The sequence below is a fragment of the Ranitomeya variabilis genome, chromosome 3 (assembly GCF_051348905.1).
Source record: "Ranitomeya variabilis isolate aRanVar5 chromosome 3, aRanVar5.hap1, whole genome shotgun sequence".
NCBI lineage: Eukaryota > Metazoa > Chordata > Amphibia > Anura > Dendrobatidae > Ranitomeya > Ranitomeya variabilis.
Genome location: NC_135234.1, coordinates 365,837,315 through 365,860,189, shown reverse-complemented (window position 1 = coordinate 365,860,189; position 22,875 = coordinate 365,837,315). Strand labels below are relative to the sequence as shown.

Below are 22,875 nucleotides of genomic sequence, written 5' to 3'. Positions count from 1 at the left end.
AATGGTTTATATTTCACAACTGAGCTGCATTGAGAGCAACATCAATTTCACAAGTCGTGTTTTAGTTCAGTGTTCCATCAAACATTAACGGTAAGCTCGGAGAATCGCCTGCTTTATTACACTTGGCAGCCAATAAGCACACAGAGGTAACTTGTCTGGATAAACTTAGTGTCCATTGATTAATAAAATGAAATTGGATGTGAATTAATGGAATCGCAGTGTTGATGTCTACAGCACATAAAAGGTAACATATAGCTGAGTATCACATTGGCTTAAAGTTGGTAATTTGTAATCAATAGTGCTTAATAATGCTTAAAGGGCTTGTCTCAGCTTATGAAATTGATAACATTGCAAAGTGCTTATAAAAACAAGCAACTTTGCAATTTACCTCTTATTAAAAATATTTGTCTCTGTGTGTGAAGAATAACCAGAATAAAGAGACCAGGAAAATGGTCGAATGAGGCATCAGTGAGGGGAGAATCACTTCTTTTGTTATTTTGTTTTCATGCCATTGTGACTTTTGAAAAAAAAAAGTATGATAACCCCCTTTTGCCTTGGTTAGCTGTGCTTTTAGCTAAAAAAAACATGAAAAAAGGTTATTTTTGAGTTGAACTCAGACTAGATCAGTAGACCATAAACTTTTAGCTACCAAGAACATGATTGGTGCCTGCTTTCTCAATGAGGTTGTGATGCAGAGAATACTGTATTTCTAAAAAGTCTGATTATTAAGGAGAAGCCGCACACATGCAAATCTTTGTGGATGTGCATCTTCCAATGCAGATTGGGGAATTATTGATGGGAAATACTGAGCACAATACTGCCATGTGAATGTCACTTTGGACAGTGTATTTGGTGATCTTCAGGACACATTCTGTAAGCAAAACAGCTTGATGCTTACGACCGTACTGGATGATTATTTCGTTTGATGGAGTGTCAGATGATGTAAGTCTCTGGATAGAAAGATTTAGCCTCAATCCTACCGGGAAATAAAAAACTTCTCATATCAGCATATGACTTGACCTAGAAATAACCATGCCTCAGGGCAGTAAAGTTCATGAACTTTTATCATCACTCCTCAATCACGTCACTTACAATGTGTCATACAACCAACTTGGTAGTTGCTGACAGTCGAGAAGAAACCAATTGTCTCCAATTAGACTTCCAGAATGGACAGGCAGACAGACTCGTTAAAATTTTATTGCAGGCTCAGCACCGGGACAACTTTTTTATTTTTTTCTGTCGACCTAGCTATTTGACTTGGTCGACAGAAAATATAGTCATGCCGGCATGGGGACCTTTGTTAGACACCCAGCTGCCGTGGCATCTCCTCAACGTCCTGCAATCAGATGTTGCGGTTACTTTGGACTATGACCATGGAGTATTAGGCTACGTTCACACGTTGCGTTTTCTCCTCCTGAGGTCTACAGCATAGCAACCATTTAGTGGGCTCAGCGGCTCTGAGCCTCTTGTGCCATCTACCTTGGCACGGCTGCTGAGCTCAGTTGTATGCAGCGCTGTCAATGTGATGTTAGCGCTGCAGACAACTAACTAAAGCTTACAAGGTAACTAAAGCCCAGTTTATTTTTTTTACTGCTTACAGGAAAACATTTTTTAAAGAGAGATAATCCCTTTAAATTTTATGTTTGACCTTTTGGGAAAAGAAGGCTAAAAATGGAGAAACTCAAAAGGGGAGAAAAATAAAAAGAGCCTGGTAAAAATTAGTACAATATCCTTATCACATAGCAACAACAAAACCTTAAACGGGTTTCCTTTTCCAACTTTTTTTTTACACATTCATCATGACTGTGTTAAAAATAATAAAATCAACTGTTACTTACCCTCCCCAGGTCCAATGTTGTGCCTCTGCCTCTACTTGTGATTGTGCACAAGCTGCAGCGGTGACGTCATAGCCGTCTACAGCAGAGCTGATGATGAGCCAAAGGATTGGCTGCAGTGCTGCTGATGTGATGTCATCACTGCAACCTGTACACACACCAGAGCAGTGGCGGATATGCAGCACTGGACCCGAGGAGGGTAGCTAGATGAGGATTTTCTTAAAATGTCTTGAATTAGTAAAAAATTGAAAGAGAAAACCTCCTTTAAGTTGTAAAATATTATACCATATATGCATCTTTAATAATAGTGTGAAAAAAAACTTGTTAATCAACACCAAGCTGACATGTTGTACTCACTTTAATGTTTCTGACATGAAAAAACTTTGTTGAACATTATCGTGGTTGGGATTTGTAGTGTACACATCTCTAATGCCCGAAAATCCATTTTCTATTCTGCAGTAGGTATCCAATGCCTAGGTAAAAAAAAAGAGCAATAACTAAGTCATATATTTCATGACAAGAGAATGCATTTAAGAATGTTGTACTTGTTATGATAGCAGAGCATAACGTTCTATATGTTCCATTCAGAGGAATTATTGGAGCAAGTGACAGCAATCTGTTTTCTGATACGGAAGTCAGCCATGCAATAGACAAGGTGAGAATTAGGCCACAGAGGTATAGAACGATTCTGACAATCAAAAGCTTTTAGTATTGCGCAACATGATTTAATAGGATGTTCGGAAAATCTTTGCTATTAGAACAGCCCTTCATTTTTCTGATTTGGGTAAAAATCAGACTGATCATCGCTTATGAGTATGTGCGTTTTGATGTGCATTGGCTTGCGTTTTTGATATATTTTTAATTGCATTTTTTAATCATTAATTTGAAAAATGGGTGAAAAATGCTAAAACGATTCACATGCTTCAGATTTGAAAAAAAATGCACTGATGGTTCAAATCCACAAGGAGAAAAAATAAGTAGCATGTGCATGAAATTTCAGAAATATTCACTTTGCTGGTGCTATAAAACGCAGCGTTTTCCTGTGTCAAAACCTGTGGGGAAAAAAGTGGGAAAAACAGAGCCTGTAAACAAGACTTAAGTGTATCAGGGAAGTACGGTATCTATGTCTGCAAACAGATTTATTTATTTTTTTGTACAGATCCCAATGATTTAGTCTGCCGGCAGCTAAATAGGAAAGGGTTCTTTACTGTTAAAGCAGTCAGACCATGGAATGAGGTAGTAATGGCAGACACTATTGACAGCTTTTAAAAAAGGCCTGGATGATTTCCTGAATATTGATGAGTGAGTGTACTCATTGCTTGGGTTTTCCCGAGCACGCTTGGGTGGTCTCCGAGTACTTGTAACTGCTCGGAGATTAAGTTTTCATCACCTCAGCAGCAAGATTTACAGCTACTAGACAGCTTTTACACATGTGGGGATTCCCTAGCAACCAGGCAACCCCCACATGTACTCAGGCTGGGTAGTAGCTGTAAGTCATTCAGCTGCAGCGATGAAAACTAAATCTTCGAACATTAACAAATACTCGGAGACCACCCTTGCATGCTGGGGAAAACCCGAGCAACGAGTATACTCGCTCATCCCTATTCCTTAATACACATAACCTTGAGGGTTATAGATAATTTAGTGACAAAATGTATAATCGGTAGAGAAAGGTTGAACTTGATGTACCTAGGTCTTTTTTTCAACCTATATAACTATGTAACAATGCCATGTCTTATGTGCCTATTCAGTAGCTCTTATGGAGAAGGATTAGACATGTTGTTTCTCGGTTTTCCCACTTATTTAAACATGCACGCTTGGCCAGTCTGAGCATGCATGCTTATGAGGAAGTCAAGTGTGACAGTTATCACAAGTCTATGGTTAGCTCTGGTAAGGCTGAATTTCCCAGACCAGCCACATGGTCCTCTAACCCAAATTCAACAGCTTCATAGGCATATGGGGTACTTGGACTACAAAACTCGAATGTCTCAATTTATAGTTCTAGTATATTAAACATTATCGCAGTAGGTGAGCAATGGATGGATTATCACTATCTTTTAATGATCTTTATGAGATAGTCTAATAAATATGGAGGAATACATAGTTACATATAGCAACATAGTTATTAAGGCCAAAAAAAGACATTTGTCCATCCAGTTCCGCATATATTCCGTCAGTATAAATCTCCAGATCTACGTCCTTCTAAAGAACCTATTAACTGTAAGATACAATACTGTTACGCTCCAGGAAGACATCCAGGCCTCTCTTGAACCCCTCGACTGAGTTTGCCATCACCACCTCCTCAGGAAAGGAATTCCAGATTCTCACTGCCCTAACAGTAATGAATCCTCTTTTATGTTGGTGGAAAAACCTTCTCTCCTCCAGACGCAGAGAATGCCCCCTTGTGCCCGTCACCTTCCTTGGTATAAACAGATCCTCGGAGAGATATTTGTATTGTCCCCTTGTATACTTATACATGGTTATTAGATCGCCCCTCAGTCGTCTTTTTTCTAGACTAAATAATCCTAATTTTGCTAATCTCTCTCCCCTTTATTAATTTTGTTGCCCTCCTTTGTAATTTCTCTAGTTCCATTATATCCTTCCTGAGCATTGGTGCCAAAACTGTACACAGTACTCCATGTGCAGTCTAACCAGGGATTTGTACAGAGGCAGTATAATGCTCTCATCATGTGTATCCTGACCTCTTTTAATGCACCCCATGATCCTGTTTGCCTTGGCAGCCGCTGCCTGGCACTGGCTGCTCCAGGCAAGTTTATCATTAACTAGGATCCCCAAGTCCTTCTCCAGGTCAGATTTACCCAGTGGTTTCCAGTTCAGTGTGTAATGGTGATATTGATTCCTTCTTCCCATGTCTATAACCTTACATTTATCATTGTTAAACCACATCTGCCACCTTTCGGACCAAGTTTTCCAATTTATCCAGATCCATCTGTAGCAGAATACTATCTTCTCTTGTATTGACTGCATTACATAGTTTTGTATCATCTGCAAATTTTGATATTTTACTGTGTAAACCTTCTACCAGATCGTTAATAAATATGTTGAAGAGAATAGGTCCCAACACCGACCCCTGTGGTACCTGTTGTGAATTCCGTTCTCGAGCTCCCTCCTGTGGTCATGAATGGTACTTTGGTGAGTTCTGTCCGTGGACTCCCTCTGGTGGCTGTGAGTGGAGCTGCTGGTTCTGAGCTTCCTTCTCCAGCTGCCCTCGTTTGGGGCTAGGCTGGATTCTCTATTTAACTCCACTCAGATCGTTACTCCATGCCAGCTGTCAATGTTCTAGTACTGGATCAGATCTCTCCTGGATCTTTCTGTGGACCTGTCTACTCCAGCACAAGCTAAGTTCCTGCTTGTTCATTTGTTACATATGGTTTTTCTTGCTAAGTTTTAGTCCAGCTTGCTATCATGAAACTATCTGGCTAGCTGGAAGCTCTGGGGGTGCAGAGTGGCACCACTGCATCGTGAGTCGGTGTGGGGGTATTTTTTGCACACTCTGCGTGGTTTTTGTAGCTTTTTGTGTTGACCGCAAAGATCCCTTTTCTATCCTCAATCTGTTTAGTTAGACTGGCCTCTCTTTGCTAAAACCTATCTCATCCTGTGTTTGTGATTTCCTCTTATCTCACAGTCAATGCTTGTGGGGGGCTGCTTTTACCTTTGGGGAAATTTCTCTGAGGCAAGTGAGGCTTTGTTTCCTTTCTTTAGGGGAAGTTAGCTCTTGGGCTGTGAAGGGGCGTCTGGGCAGAGTCGGGCACGCTCCACGGCTATTTCTAGTTGTGTTGATAGGAGTAGGGTTTGCGGTCAGCAGAGTTCCCATTTCCCCAGAGCTCGTCCCGATTCCGTGTTTAACTATCGGGTCATTTCTGGTGCACCTAACCACCAGGTCCATAACAGTACAGCTGGCCCACAAAGTGTTAATGCATCTCAATAGAGGGAAAAGAGAAGTTCTGAGACCATTTTTTTTTTCTCTGCAGTGTGTTTTGCCTTTCTTTTCCCCTTAAACTCTGGGTGGTTCAGAACTTAGGTGTGGATATGGACATTCAAGGTCTGTCCTATAGTGTGGATCAACTCGCTGCAAGGGTACAAAACATTCAAGATTATGTAGTTCAGAATCCTATGTTGGAGCCTAGAATTCCAATTCCTGAGGTATTTTCTGGGGATAGATCTAAATTTCTGAAATTCAAAAACAATTGTAAACTGTTTCTTGCTCTGAAACCCCGCTCTTCTGGTGACCCTATTCAGCAAGTAAGGATCATTATTTCTTTGTTGCGTGGCGACCCTCAAGACTGGGCATTCGCCTTGGCGCCAGGAGATCCTGCATTGCGTAATGTAGATGCGTTTTTTCTGGCGCTGGGTTTGCTTTATGATGAACCGAATTCTGTGGATCAGGCAGAGAAAATTTTGCTGGCTTTGTGTCAGGGTCAGGATGAAGCGGAGGTATATTGCCAGAAGTTCAGAAAGTGGTCTGTGCTTACTCAGTGGAATGAGTGTGCCCTGGCAGCAATTTTCAGAAAGGGTCTTTCTGAAGCCCTTAAGGATGTTATGGTGGGGTTCCCCACGCCTGCTGGTCTGAATGAATCAATGTCCTTGGCCATACAGATCGATCGGCGCTTACGTGAGCGCAAAACTGTGCACCATTTGGCGGTATCCTCTGAGCAGAGGCCTGAGCCTATGCAATGTGATAGGACTTTGACCAGAGCTGAACGGCAAGAACATAGACGTCAGAATGGGCTGTGTTTTTACTGTGGTGACTCCACTCATGCTATCTCTGATTGTCCTAAGCGCACTAAGCGGTTCGCTAGATCCGTCACCATTGGTACTATACAGCCTAAATTTCTTCTGTCCGTTACTCTGATTTGCTCTTTGTCATCCTTTTCTGTTATGGCATTTGTGGATTCAGGCGCTGCCCTGAATTTGATGGACTTAGAGTTTGCCAGGCGCTGTGGTTTTTTCTTGGAGCCCTTGCAGCATCCCATTCCTTTGAGGGGAATTGATGCTACGCCTTTGGCCAAGAATAAGCCTCAGTACTGGACCCAGTTGACCATGTGCATGGCTCCTGCGCATCAGGAGGATATTCGCTTTTTGGTGTTGCATAATCTGCATGATGTGGTCGTGCTGGGTTTGCCATGGCTGCAGGTCCATAATCCAGTATTGGATTGGAAATCAATGTCGGTGTCCAGTTGGGGTTGTCAAGGGGTACATGGGGATGTTTCATTATTGTCAATTTCTTCCTCCACTCCTTCTGAAGTCCCTGAGTTTTTGTCAGATTACCGGGATGTATTTGATGAGCCCAAGTCTAGTACCCTACCTCCTCATAGGGATTGTGATTGTGCTATTAATTTGATTCCTGGTAGCAAGTTCCCTAAGGGATGACTTTTCAATTTGTCTGTGCCAGAACACGCCGCTATGCGGAACTATATAAAGGAGTCCTTGGAGAAAGGGCATATTCGCCCGTCGTCGTCACCATTGGGAGCAGGGTTCTTTTTTGTGGCCAAGAAGGATGGTTCTCTGAGACCTTGTATAGATTACCGCCTTCTTAATAAAATCACGGTCAAATTTCAGTACCCTTTGCCTCTACTGTCTGATTTATTTGCTCGGATTAAGGGGGCTAGTTGGTTCACCAAGATAGACCTTCGAGGGGCGTATAATCTCGTGCGTATTAAACAGGGCGATGAATGGAAAACAGCATTTAATACCCCCGAGGGCCATTTTGAGTACCTGGTGATGCCATTCGGCCTTTCTAATGCTCCCTCTGTGTTTCAGTCCTTTATGCATGACATCTTCTGAAAGTATCTGGATAGATTCATGATCGTATATTTGGATGATATTTTGGTCTTTTCGGATGATTGGGAGTCCCATGTGAAGCAGGTCAGAATGGTGTTCCAGGTCCTTCGTGCTAATTCCTTGTTTGTGAAGGGATCTAAGTGCCTCTTTGGAGTTCAGAAGGTTTCCTTTTTGGGCTTCATTTTTTCCCCTTCTACTATCGAGATGGATCCTGTTAAAGTCCAAGCTATTTATGATTGGACTCGGCCTACATCTGTGAAGAGCCTTCAGAAATTTCTGGGCTTTGCCAATTTTTACCGTCGCTTCATCGCTAATTTTTCTAGTGATGTTAAACCGTTGACTGATTTGACCAAGAAGGGTGCTGATGTGGTGAATTGGTCCTCTGCGGCCGTTGAGGCTTTTCAGGAGTTGAAACGTCATTTCTCTTTGGCTCCTGTGTTGTGTCAGCCAGATGTTTCGCTCCCTTTTCAGGTCGAGGTTGATGCTTCTGAAATTGGAGCAGGGGCTGTTTTGTCTCAGAGAAGTTCTGATTGCTCTGTAATGAAGCCATGCGCTTTCTTTTCGAGAAAGTTTTCGCCTGCTGAGCGTAATTATGATGTTGGCAATCGGGAGTTGTTGGCTATGAAGTGGGCATTCGAGGAGTGGCGACATTGGCTTGAAGGAGCCAAGCATCGCGTGGTGGTCTTGACAGATCACAAGAATCTGACTTATCTCGAGTCTGCCAAGCGGTTGAATCCTAGACAGGCTCGTTGGTCGCTGTTTTTCTCCCGTTTCAATTTTGTGGTTTCGTACCTTCCGGGTTCTAAGAATGTGAAGGCTGATGCCCTTTCAAGGAGTTTTGTGCCTGATTCTCCTGGGGTTCCTGAGCCGGCTGGTATTCTCAGAGAGGGGGTAGTTCTGTCTGCCATCTCCCCTGATTTGCGGCGGGTGCTGCAGGAGTTCCAGGCTGATAGACCTGACCGTTGTCCAGCGGAGAAACTGTTTGTCCCTGATAGATGGACTAATAGAGTTATCTCTGAGGTTCATTGTTCGGTGTTGGCTGGTCATCCTGGGATTTTTGGTACCAGAAATTTGGTGGCTAGGTCCTTTTGGTGGCCTTCCTTGTCGCGGGATGTGCGTTCTTTTGTGCAGTCTTGTGGGACTTGTGCTCGGGCTAAGCCCTGCTGTTCTCGTGCCAGTGGGTTACTTTTGCCCTTGCCTGTCCCGAAAAGGCCTTGGACGCATGTTTCCATGGATTTTATTTCAGATCTTCCTGTTTCTCAAAGGATGTCGGTCATCTGGGTGGTTTGCGATCGCTTCTCTAAAATGGTCCATTTGGTACCCTTGCCTAAATTGCCTTCTTCCTCTGATTTGGTTCCATTATTTTTCCAACATGTGGTTCGTTTGCATGGCATTCCGGAGAACATCGTGTCTGACAGAGGTTCCCAGTTTGTTTCAAGGTTTTGGCGGTCATTTTGTGCTAAGATGGGCATTGATTTGTCTTTTTCTTCGGCTTTCCATCCTCAGACAAATGGCCAAACCGAACGAACCAATCAGACTTTGGAAACTTATCTGAGATGCTTTGTTTCTGCGGATCAGGATGATTGGGTGACCTTCTTGCCATTGGCTGAGTTCGCCCTTAATAATCGGGCCAGTTCGGCTACTTTGGGTTCGCCTTTTTTTTGTAATTCTGGTTTTCATCCTCGTTTTTCTTCAGGGCAGGTTGAGCCTTCGGACTGTCCTGGTGTGGATTCTGTGGTGGACAGGTTGCAACAAATTTGGACTCATGTGGTGGACAATTTGACCTTGTCCCAAGAGAAGGCTCAACGTTTCGCTAACCGCCGTCGCCGTGTTGGTCCCCGACTTCGTGTTGGGGATTTGGTTTGGTTATCATCTCGTTATGTTCCTATGAAGGTTTCTTCTCCTAAGTTTAAGCCTTGTTTCATTGGTCCTTATCAGATTTCTGAAACTCTTAATCCTGTATCATTTCGTTTGGCCCTTCCTGCTTCTTTTGCCATCCATAATGTGTTCCATAGGTCGTTGCTGCAGAGATATGTGGCGCCTATGGTTCCCTCCGTTGATCCTCCTGCTCCGGTGTTGGTCAAGGGGGAGTTGGAGTATGTGGTGGAGAAGATTTTGGATTCTCACGTTTCGAGACGAAAACTTCAGTACTTGGTCAAATGGAAGGGCTATGGTCAGGAGGATAATTCCTGGGTTGTTGCCTCTGATGTCCATGCTGCCGATTTAGTTCGTGCCTTTCATTTGGCTCGTCCTGATCGGCCTGGGGGCTCGGGTGAGGGTTCGGTGACCCCTCCTCATGGGGGGGGTACTGTTGTGAATTCCGTTCTCGAGCTCCCTCCTGTGGTCATGAATGGTACTTCGGTGAGTTCTGTCCGTGGACTCCCTCTGGTGGCTGTGAGTGGAGCTGCTGGTTCTGAGCTTCCTTCTCCAGCTGCCCTCGTTTGGGGCTAGGCTGGATTCTCTATTTAACTCCACTCAGATCGTTACTCCATGCCAGCTGTCAATGTTCTAGTACTGGATCAGATCTCTCCTGGATCTTTCTGTGGACCTGTCTACTCCAGCACAAGCTAAGTTCCTGCTTGTTCATTTGTTACATATGGTTTTTCTTGCTAAGTTTTAGTCCAGCTTGCTATCATGAAACTATCTGGCTAGCTGGAAGCTCTGGGGGTGCAGAGTGGCACCACTGCATCGTGAGTCGGTGTGGGGGTATTTTTTGCACACTCTGCGTGGTTTTTGTAGCTTTTTGTGTTGACCGCAAAGATCCCTTTTCTATCCTCAATCTGTTTAGTTAGACTGGCCTCTCTTTGCTAAAACCTATCTCATCCTGTGTTTGTGATTTCCTCTTATCTCACAGTCAATGCTTGTGGGGGGCTGCTTTTACCTTTGGGGAAATTTCTCTGAGGCAAGTGAGGCTTTGTTTCCTTTCTTTAGGGGAAGTTAGCTCTTGGGCTGTGAAGGGGCGTCTGGGCAGAGTCGGGCACGCTCCACGGCTATTTCTAGTTGTGTTGATAGGAGTAGGGTTTGCGGTCAGCAGAGTTCCCATTTCCCCAGAGCTCGTCCCGATTCCGTGTTTAACTATCGGGTCATTTCTGGTGCACCTAACCACCAGGTCCATAACAGGTACCCCACTGGTCACAGTGACCTGTTAGAGAATATACCATTTATAACCACCCTCTGCTTTCTATCACTAAGGCTACGTTCACATTTGCGTTGGGCGCCGCAGTGTCGCCGCATGCGTCATGCGTCCCTATATTTAACATGGGGGCGCATGGACATGCGTTGTGTTGCGTTTTGTGACGCATGCGTCTTTTTGGGCGCACGCGTCAGGGCGCAGAGGATGCAGCAAGTTGCATTTTTTTTGCGTCCAAAATCATGCAAAAAAAGGACGCATGCGTCACAAAACAATGCGTTTTGCATGCGTTTTGCATGCGTTGTGCGTTGCGTCGCCGATGCGTTGCCGACGCAACACACAACAACGCAAATGTGAACGTAGCCTAAGCCAGTTACTTACCTATTTACACACATTTTCCCCCAGACCTAGGATTTTCATTTTGTGTACCATCCTCTTGTGTGGCATGGTATCAAACGCTTTGGAAAAATCAAGATGGACCACGTCTAATGACTCACCTTGGTCCAGCCTATAGCTTACCTCTTCATAAAAACTGATTAGATTGGTTTGACAGGAGCGATTCCTCATAAACTCATGCTGATATTGAGTTGATATGATAATCTAAGACTAGTCAGGCTTAGACTGTCAAAGCTCACAAACTAAATGCAATGAGAATGATCTTGAATGCTTTCAGATCCAATTAGGGTAAAATACTCTACAAAATGTATGAAATTAGATGTCCTGTTAGAGTATGTCCACATAATGGGGCCGCTAACAACATGCTGGTTCATTCTCACCAGGAAGGTGGTACAATACAAAGATGTTATGGAAAAGTAGACAACCCATTTATAATGGACACATTCTTTGTAAGAGACAAAAGCTATCCATAATATTCTCAACAAGAAAAGCCGAAGTCAATTACACTGGCAAGAGGACTTTATTAAACATGGCATTCTCCTGGCAGCCTTCCCTAATGCTCTTAGTAATGATTTCTGATTCCTTGCTAATAGGAAGAACATAAAGGAATTATATTTTTTTAGTAACTTGAGTTTTTTTCTTGAGGCCGCTTGTTGTCATATCTGATACAGACCGCGGTTTGTTTTGGTTTGAAGCAAAACGAGGTGAAGATTTTCAGCTCAATTCAACAAGAGGATGAGAGCAGCAAAGATTAGACCCAAGGAAAATGAATGTAACAGTCGGGAATGCCGAGAGAATACGCAATGTGTTACAAGAGATTATGCCACGTACAATAAAGAATGATTTGTTTCAGCATGCAGTTTTACTGTGTTCCTAACATACACATCATAAATATGCTTTCCTAGCTAGTCTCAATACATAGGAAATGAAATGAAAATGATCACAGCTCTGTTTGACTACCACTGTTACTGTTTCTATATATTCTTCTTTAGGTTAGCTTCCATTCGTAGATCTGGAGGTAATTATGGGCAATAATATTATATATACAACACAGTTGGCAGTATAGGTAGGCATGAGCAGGCTCGGACTGGCCCACTGAGGAAGAGGTTAGTCGCTCAGTGGCCCCAATGCAGGAGTCGGCCCCTCATCCCTCTGTATAAGGAGTAGTTGACACAATACACTTGATTCACTATGTACAGACAAAGGCAGCATCTCATCATTTATCAAACTACCTAATTTATCATTATATAGAAGGTACATTTGAGAATGAGGATTGTCACGGTTGCACCTTTCGTGATAGCCTGGCAGCTGTAAATAGAGCCAGGCTTAACAGAAGCCACTTCACCACATCCCCACTTTACCAGAACCCAGGGGTTGCCCTAGCCTTCTCCCTTTAACCCCTGTCCAGGGACCTGGACTTACACAAAGGCTCCTTGGTTGGGGTATCTGCTGACCGGTGGAGCAAACTGAAGGCAAGAAGGATCGCCATGCAGCGTCAGTGCCAGGAGTTCACATCAGGGACAAAACCAAAAAGCAAGCGGATGATCAAAATTCAAGCTGAGGTCAGAATATGGGTGAAATCCACTCGATGAATCTACGCCGTCTGTAAGTTTATGGATACACCTGGTATATGTCTTGTTCCTTTTATTTTGTTTATTATTGTTTATTGTTTTACACTCCCCTTGTTGTTTATACAAGCTCACATGTATAACTATGTGTATACAGGGGACAACGTTCTCTGTGATCTATCCAGGTGTGAGTTTACCGTCATTGTATGTTTAAAATTTATAAATAATGAATTTAAAAAAAAAGAAAATGGGAGAAACCAGTAAGACAACACAAGAGAATTAGAGCTACAAGTCAGGAAAGTAGAACTCAAGAGTTCCTGGGGTTTAAATAAGTGGCCAGAACTCTCAGAAAGGAGTAATCAAAACTGAACAATGCCATAACTCCCTGATCTAGTGGCACCAAAGGTGCCGGGCATAAAACAGGATTGACACTTTCACGTGAAAGGTGTGACGGTGCCTAGCGGCCCAAGCAGAAGCAGAGAGGACAGGAACTAGCACAGATGTTACAATATGTGGCTGAATAGGGGGCCCAGAATGGCTAATTTTATGTTTTTATGTGTCAAGTTGATGCCACATTGACAATATAGCACATATAGGAGATAGTATACTTATTATCTTTAGATTTTACATGTATATGTTAGAAATACTCATTTCATTGGAAAACAAAAGACACAAACCAACATCATTTCATGGAAAAGTTAATATCTCACAATAACTTAAAAAATGTGTTTTACTGAAATGGAAATGTCATCAGATTTTCATACCTGTACAATCTCCCAGCCCCATTCTCTGTACTTGGGGTTGTGTGTCAATCTCCACAAGTATAAGTAACTCTCCACCACTTCTGGTCGTAGTAAGTAATATCGTTCACTCAGCCTGGTGGATGTGGCTTCGGCACCAGTATCAAATCTGAAAACTTCCGGCCCAAGCTTAGTATCTGAAAGGCAGAAATAAGGAGATTCCATGTGATTTAACACAATGTACCCCTCCAGAGCAAGGTCTCACTGATGGCCAAATCAGCTGCACTATGCTAGTCCAGTGCACATTTATACTGCTGGGACCTGGTTTCACTAAATCACATGAACCAGTGTTACGTTTTAATAGTTACCAATGTTATATAATTCTAACCAACATTCTTATGTCACAAAGGATCATTCAAACAGTGACTTTTCTCATGCACAAAAAAAGGAACGAGTTTCATCGGTGTTTTTGATCAGATTTTCATCAGTTTCATCAATTTTTCTCATATAAAATAATTGGAGACTTCTCAAGCTTTTCCTATCAAACAGTGTGAGTGCTGGCATCTGAGTGTGAATGCTGTCTTCCTATATAAGCCTAGATATAGAGGCTAGAGAAGGATCCATGAAAATGATGCAACCATGCGGAAACGATATGCTGTACCAGTGCCTTCTGCAGGGCATTAATTAGTGACAGATGCCAGAAAGCAGGGATTTCTTAAGACATAAGCAGAGAGCCAAGGGCAAGGATCCCTTCAACATGCTCTAATACCCTCCATAAAATACAATAGGCAAATGTATTTCAAAGTAACTATGTTCCCCTTTTCCGATGATGAAATAAAACTATAAACTTTAGTTTTGTTTGATTGCAATCTATGCCGTATAACAGATTTTTTTGTTCTTACAAATTTTGATAATGTTTTTATCACTATTAGATTTTTTTACAATTCATGTAATCTTTATTGAGTTTTTTAAAATATCTTATTAATCAAAACAAGATCAATAGGTTACAGGGAGTCTGTCGGCACAGAATGACTGTTCAAACCACGTACAGTATATTCACTCGGTACATCTTTGGCATGGCCAAACATTTAAAGGGAACCTGTCACCAGGTTTTCCCAATATGAAGTACAACCACCACCTTTAAGGCCTCTTTTACAGTATTCTAGTTGGCTGTATATAAGTTTCCAATCCCTTCTCCATAGCACAAAAAAATCTATTTTATTATCCCCCATATGGCACAGTTCAATCCAATTGAAGTTGCTGTTCTTGCTTTGTTGCGTCCTGTCTCGTCACAATAGCCTTCCTCTTGCTGCTTGCTTCATGTGGATGGCATGTCCTACGTCATCCACACTGTGCCCCCCAATCTGACTCCTGCGCAAGCATGCTTCACTCTGCCCTGCTGTACATGCATCGGGTTTACTTCCGGGTCATCAGCGCTCCTCGACCTCTCCCAGCACATGCGCTTTGCAGTACTTTATTCTGACCTCAGCAGAGCAGAGAAGCGCGCCTGCACAGGAGCACGATTGGGGACACTGTGTGGATGATCTAGGACACGTTATCCACAGTAGTAGCAGTAAGACGGTGATTGTGTTGAGAGAGGGGGTGCCAAGCAAGAACAGCGACGTCCATTGGACAGGACCACACTGTATGGGAGGATAACAAATGGTATTTTTGAGCTATGCAGAGGGGATTGGGGACTTATATACAGCTGCAAAGACTACTGTAAAAGAGGCATTAAAGGTGGTTGCTCTACTTTATTTAGGGAAAACCTGGTGATTTTAAGCCTTTAAGTGCACCTTCCCACCTGCTTGTTTTTGCTCTATCGCTGCCCATCTCTGGCTCTATAAAGCCAGGGCTGTCAATCAAAGTAAAGGGGGCGGGTACAGATAGAGGGAAAACATGTAGGTGGGAAGGTCTACTTAAATGTTTAGTCACGCCATTATGCACCGAGCGCCTGTACTTGGTTTGAACAGTCATTCTGTGTTGACATTTTAAAATCTACACCACCAGGATTTGGAATTAATGAGACCACCACCTCCAGCCTAAATTTCACTATCACCATGTATTACAAATCAAAATTGTCCATCCAGCATTCGTGACATAATAGAGAAGCACTAAAAACTATTTTGCAGAGAAATGTTGGCATTCTATATTCCATGTGCAACGAATACAGATATGAGAGACGATGGGGCCCATTTCTCTACACTGTCTTAAACTTCAACTAGAAAGTCTTAAAATGCTCCAGAATTATCGTAATGGTTCATGCTGTTTGATAAATCTGGCACATCTTCTGAATGTCTAGTCTAAGTTTACACCGCTTATAAATTAGCTTACTTTGTGCCAACATTTTGGTGCATTTTTTAGTGCATAGTAGACCACGCCCTTCCACTAAACCACACCCTTTAAAATGGAAAACAGTTTTTTGGGTGCATTTAGCTTGATAAATCTCCTTAACGCTCATTCTAAGGTTTATAGATCCATAGTATATATGGAAATAAGAAACTTTGTAATATGTCTTATTACAGAGATTTGCTTTTTTCTCTGCCAGGACTGATCATTCATTTTCAAAATTCCAAATTAATGGGTAAAATCTCTAGTCAGCGAAGACAGATTGTTACATTACTGAGATAGGAGATGGGAGTTGCTACAGATAATACTCTATGTGGAGGGGGGGAGGTGAGAGGAGAGGATGAGCTAGAGGCTGAGCTTCTCCCATCTCCTATCTGCATAGAATCTTATCAGCACCAACTGCCATCTATCTCCATAATGTAGAAATATGTCTTCATGAATACAGATTTTACCGTGAATGGTGAATTCTGAACATGATATTTTAGTCCCGGTGCAGAAAGAAGCAGATTTTCCTGATAAAATACAGAATGGGCCAGTTGAATGGCCACCAAGGTCTCCCGATCTGCCCCCCTTCGACTTTTATCTTTTGGGTCTTCTGAAGGCAATTGTCTATGTTGTGAAGATACGAGATGTGCAGCAACTGAAACATCGAATAGGGGAAGCCTGTGCTAACATTTCATCTGCGGTGTTGCTATCAGTGTGTCAAGAGTGGGAGAAGAGGGTTGCATTGACAATCCAACATAATGGGCAGCACTTTGAACACATTTTATAAGTGGTCATAAATTTGTAAATAAAGTTACATTAAAACCAAGCACACCATTGTTTTTCTTGTGAAATTCTCAATAAGTTTGATGTGTCAAATGACCCTCTTCCCATTGGAAAAAATAAAGTTGGATCCAATCTGGCTGACTTCAAAATGGCCGCCATGGTCACCACCCATCTTGAAAAGCTTTCCCCCTCCCATACACTAATGTGTCACAAACAGGAAGTTAATATCACCAACCATTCCCATTTTATTTAGGTGTATCCATATAAATGGCCCACACTGTATATTACAAACGTGCTTACTTTCATGTTTTATTGATTTATGTAATAAAAATTTCAATGATGGTTACTCTTTATCAATAGCATCTGCATTGAGTACATGACTCACAGGTGGGAAGTTATAGACATGACATAGGGGAAGGCAAATTCCAGCTGCATGTGATTAAATAGTTTCAGCTCCAAACCTAATTGTAATTGAGTCACACATTTAATTTACTTTAATTAACCATGTATTAAAACCCTGTAAAGCACATAGTTCCGTGAGCCAAGAAGTATCGCACATAGAAATACATGTGGTGCACCCAGTTATTCACTGCAGATCCCTTACTTTTTGCTCCCCTTCTTCCCAGAGTCATAACTTTTTTTATTTTTCAGTCAAAATGGCCATGTGAAGGCTTGTTTTTTGCAGGACAAGTTGTACTTTTGAACAACACCATTGGTTTTAACATATCGTGTACTGGAAAACGGGAAAAAAATTCCAAGTGTGGTGAAATTGCAAAAAAAAAGTGCAATTCCACAATTGTTGGTTTTTTTTTGCCAAGTTCACTAAATGCTAAAGTTGACCTGCAATTATAATTCTCCAGGTCATTGTGAGCTCATAGACACAAAACATGTCTAGTTTTTTTTTTATTTAAGTGGTGATATAAAAATCCAAACTTTGGTTTTAAAAAAATGGCGCCATTTTCCGAGACCTGTAGCGTCTCCATTTTTCTTGATTTGGGGCTGGGTAAGGGCTTATTTTTTGTACGCCAAGCTGACATTTTTATTGATACCATTTTGGTGTAGATACAATCTTTTGATCGCCCGTTATTGCATTTCATTGCAATGTAGCAGCGACTAAAAGACGTAATTCTGGCATTTTGACTTTTTTTCTCATTACGCCATTAAGCGATCAGGTTAATTCTTTTTTTTATATTGATAGATTAGGCGATTCTGAATGCAGTGATACCAAATATGTGTAGGTTTGATTTTTTTTTTATTGTTTTGAATGGGGCGAAAGGGGGGTGATTTGAACTTTTATATTTTTGTATTTTTTTTAATATTTTTAAAAACTTTTTTTTAATTTTTGCATGCTTCAATAGTCTCCATTGAGACTAGAAACTGCAATTATCCGATCGTCTCTCCTACATACATGCGATGATCAGATCACCTGTGTGTAGCAGACATGCTCGCTTGCTATGGTGATCAGCGTTCCTAGCAATCTGGCTATGACATCCATAGAGGTCTGCTGGAGACCTCTGGTTGTCATGCCAACCCATCGGTGACCCGCGATCACGTGACGGGGTAACCAATAGGCGGGATTTCCGTGTCTCTTCCCAGAAGAGCGAGTTAAATGCCGCTGTCAGAGGTTGACAGTGGCATTTAACGGTTTAACAGCCGCGGGTGGATCGCTATTCCACCCGCGGCTGTTAGAGGCATATGTCAGCTGGTCAAAACAGCTGACATGTGGCGGGTAAGATGTGGGCCCAGCCCCAGAGCCCACATCAAAGGGATGGATTCTGACATGGGCATGTTATTATGCCCAACATTGGAAAGGGGTTAATGCCGCTGCCAGGGTCATCTATTTGGCTAATCATTACTCTGACCCTTCTGTTCTTTGAAAGTCATTGCACTGCTTGCCCATACATTGTAAGATCCAATTTACACTGCTTGTTCTCAACCACAAAGCTCTCCACAGTGCGGCACCCCCCTACATCCGTACCTCCCACTCCATGCTCCAAGACGTCTCCCGAGTTGCACCAATTCTCTAGAATGCTCTACCCCAATAAATTATGACTTACCACAACCACACCAGGCAGGCAGTGTAGTTACCCATTCAATCTGAGATTACCTTGTCGTTGGTGAATGGGCTCACAATATTTGGCCAAATCTTGTGCTAAAATCTCATGTTTGTTCATAAAGTTCATAAGCCGTTATGCTATTCCTATTCCTTATATTTCAAACTTCCTTATTTTAGCACAGATGTGTGCAGCCATAATCTATTATTATTATGTATGTATTTTTTTGGCTATGCACCAGCATTTATAATTATTATATATATTGTTCAGTCAGTTTACTTATTTTTACTATATACTATTTTCTGACTTGAACGTCCCGCCCTTCACCATACCTGTGATTTTTAATTACATCTTAACACTATTGGTTCTGAGCCTCCCTATATAAGAAGGCTTTATCATGTCATTAGCCACAAGCATGTGTTCACATTGGGCAGTAGCTCAGAGACCATAGGTAAGTGTTCACACCAGGCAGGCAGTGTAGTTACCCATTCAATCTGAGATTACCTTGTCGTTGGTGAATGGGCTCACAATATTTGGCCAAATCTTGTGCTAAAATCTCATGTTTGTTCATAAAGTTCATAAGCCGTTATGCTATTCCTATTCCTTATATTTCAAACTTCCTTATTTTAGCACAGATGTGTGCAGCCATAATCTATTATTATGTATGTATTTTTTTGGCTATGCACCAGCATTTATAATTATTATATATATTGTTCAGTCAGTTTACTTATTTTTACCACAACTTACACCATTTAAGGCGCCCCCTAAAAACACATCTGTTTAAGGCGGCCTATCACATTCTCTAATCGAAGTCCTTTTACATATAGTCCATTCTCTACATCTATGAACATAATTCTCCATCAAATTCCATCGCACGCAAAAGCACTACAAATATTGGCTGGTGACTATGTAGGAAGTTGGACCAGAAAAGTAGTCTATCTTGCGTGTCTGGGCCGGAACTGTCGGGATTGTCACCATTGTTGCCGGGGGAAGCACTTTCTGACCGGAGTAGACCTTTGCACCTGACTGCTGGGGGCAGGTGAGATATAAAGGGGACTCTTGCGTGGAAACGGGGCTTTTGACAGATACCCAGCGTGTGCTACAGGAGAGGGTTGACTCCCTCTCCGCAGACCGACGCCAACTGACAGGCCCGCTTTGCAGCGTTCCATCCCCCGCGCATACAGGCTGTGCATCTCCAGAGACTAAGTCCCGTTAATCCCCAACCCTAACAGCACTAACTGGTCGGTGCATTGGACACCTGCTGACTCTTTTTGCAACGCTGATCCGGCGTCGCATGCGGTTCACAGCAGTGAGATTGCGGCCTCCACTCTGGGACTTTGTACTTCTTTGTCTGTGCAGCAGACCTTTCCCTGTTCTGCACCTCGTTTCAGGATCACAAGACCACGTGTAAGAAGATCAAGATACTTTGCCGCCGTACAGAGACAGTGCTTCACTTTTCTCCAGGACCAGCTCAGAGATGTCACGCGCCACCTACGCCACCATTGTGGGTTTTTCCAGCCACCATCATCCAGGAACCAGAGACTGATAAGTTAAATAAGAAAGAGTTCTTCCAGCTCCTTGAATAAAAAAATGCGCTCCTTTATTTAGAAAAATATATTAAAACTTGCATGTGAACATCCGGGACAATAGATGACAGATATCCAGATAGAGCGATGCGTTTCGATCACAGCAGTGATCTTTGTCATAGCTAATAATACTAATTAGTATTATTTATTATTATGGCATGAGTCACTGCTCAGTGATGATGTGCACTGTCAATGTGACATTACCCCAGCAGCCAAAACAGTATGACGGGAGCAGTTGTATTTTGTTACTTTACATGTGTTCTTTCATTTAAGGACCGCATTTTTAAAAGTGAAAAATCCATTTTAAGTCTCTGGCAGTTCTTGCTACTTCTGCAATTGCTAGCCCAGCATTGGCTGCTCCCTTACACAATGCCACATCTTGAATATGGAATTTAATTTTGATTTCCACACTTTAAAAAGGACATTGGAAAGCTAAAATTGGTTCAGAGGTGGGTAACTAGATTATTACACGGAATGGGAGGCCGCTCCCATAGTGAGAGGTTAGAAAAATTGGACTTGTTTATCTCATTTACATGTATAAATATATGTGTGGGCAATAATAAAAGACTGGCATGTGATTTACCTCACAAAGGACCAGGGGCATTCCTATGGATAAAGAAAAGACGATTCCGGCATCTAAATAGGAAAGGGTTCTTTGCAGTTAGTGCATTCAGACTGTGGAATCCTCTAGCACATGTAAATAAGAGCTAAATGTGTTTCTAAGAAAAATTGCATTATGGTTATAAATAATCTAGTGATAGAGAATGTGTAACTGGTCAAGGAAGACTGAACTTGATGGATTCATATCTTTTTTCCAACCTTGGGACCATGTTACATGTCAACTGCTCCTCTGTGCTTTTCCTAATGTTAGCCCAGTCAGCAGATACACTCACAAAGTAATAGGTCTTCTTGCTCTCCTCTGTGGTGGCAATCCTTGCCCTCTCCCTGTGAGGGTGGTGCTCTGTCTCGCAGGTGGGCTAGTCTTCTCAACTGGAACAAACTACACCAACAACAGTATAAGCTGGGCCTTCTGCTTTGCTGATTTATGAGTAATGACCCAGAAGGGGCCATTGCAAACGTTTATGCATTCATAGGAGCCTGTGGAATAATTCATGCTTTGATGTATTGCCTGGTGTCATTATGTCAGATTAAATGTAAATTGTTGCACTTTAATACCACTGGAGACTTCAGTTGGCAGTATAAGGGTCAGCAAGAGATTTTATTGGAAGATGTCTGATCAACATGCTCTATAGTGTGGTCACTATGATGACCAGAGGTTGCTGTCAGATGGCAGATGGAGAGAGTCAAGCCCAATTAGAGGTGAGGAGTAGGGTACAAGGGTTGCTAGGATTGAGTACTTTGCCAGACAGTCTTTTCAGAGGCTATCGCAGCAAGGCCAAAGCTTTTACCATATCAGAGTAGCAGTCCCGTTGCCATCCAGCCGGGAGCTGTATGGAAATCTAGTGTTGCGGCTAAACGCTGGAGAAGCTGTGATTCCTTGATCTGTGATCCTGTAAACTGAACTGTTCATACCAAGGTCTGGTCTGCCTCCTTCCTACCTCTAAATCCTCTAGATGTACCATGTGACCGTGAGCCTGGAGCTACAGGAGCCAGGTAGGAGCACCGTGACACCCCAAACTGCACAACATCGCAGAATAGCCATACCACACCTACATCTGGGCCTAATAGTGCCACCTGGCCCTACTACTCGGGTGTGGCAATTGGAGCGCCCCCAGACGCAGGGCCGCGGGCCGGGGTACTCGGTACCGGGCCTCTCAGTCTCGGTCCTGGGGTTGTCACGGTGGCTAGACCCCTGCTAAGGGGCGTCCAATGGAAGATGAGGGGATGGTGCGTGGTGTGGGTCGCGATGAATAACGAGGACACAGGGTTGCAGTCTCTTTACCTCTTTACTGAAGGCTTCAGGATCCTCAATCCAGAGTACTGCTAACAGGGCTGGCTGAGACCGGCCGGTCCGAAGGCACATCCAGAGTTCCCTTTGCAGGTGGAAATCAGTGCCTACCTTCTAGTGCCTGTGTGTTGTAGTACCTCCCTGCTGAGCACCACGGGATAGTCCTCACAACTGTTGTGTCTGTTTCTGATGTTCTTCTCTCACAACTCGTATCTATTCTGATGTTCTTCTCCGTCCCCAAGATGATATGGATAGGACGCACCCGTATGACGGGTAGGCCTGGAGTTCTTCCGGGACCCTAGCATCGCCCCTCTCCCACAATTGCCCCCTATGTCTTCTTAGGTGATTTAGGTGAGACAGCCAACCTAAAATTAACTGTCCTGCCGCTGTTTGAAGTATTGCTTGGAGCCTAATACTTCCTCGGCGTTCCGGCCACCGGCTACGCGCCTCAGTAGGAAGTTGCCTCGATCTTACGGCACGACTCCTACTGGCTTTATCTCCTTTTTGCTGCGATCTCGTTTCTCACTTCTCCACAATAAACCTCGCTTCGTTTCCTTTCTTAGGATGCCACCGCAACGGGTGCAGGCGCGGCTCCGTAACGTTCTGTTCTGTTTGCTAGGCCACTGTCAGGATCCCACCCCTGACAGAGACCCCCCTGAATCTTCCCCTGCAACACCCTCTGCCACAGGATGTTGCCAGGTTCCAACCCAGTCAGCTTCTGACTAACTTCCTATCCAG

At 43.0% G+C, this 22,875-nt stretch overlaps 1 protein-coding gene across 2 annotated transcripts in view; it reads right to left on the bottom strand.

Annotated features, from left to right (window-relative positions):
* LOC143816023 (mannosyl-oligosaccharide 1,2-alpha-mannosidase IA-like) overlaps positions 1-22,875 on the bottom strand; it is a 284,363-nt gene that overhangs the window by 3,335 nt on the left and 258,153 nt on the right. For both annotated transcript variants that reach the window (XM_077295925.1, XR_013223873.1), the window contains exons 11-12: positions 13,496-13,668; positions 2,193-2,308 (exon numbers count right to left, since the gene is read on the bottom strand). In XM_077295925.1, the coding sequence (XP_077152040.1) occupies positions 2,193-2,308; positions 13,496-13,668 (289 nt within the window). Of the gene's footprint in view, positions 1-2,192; positions 2,309-13,495; positions 13,669-22,875 lie in introns of those variants that run through there.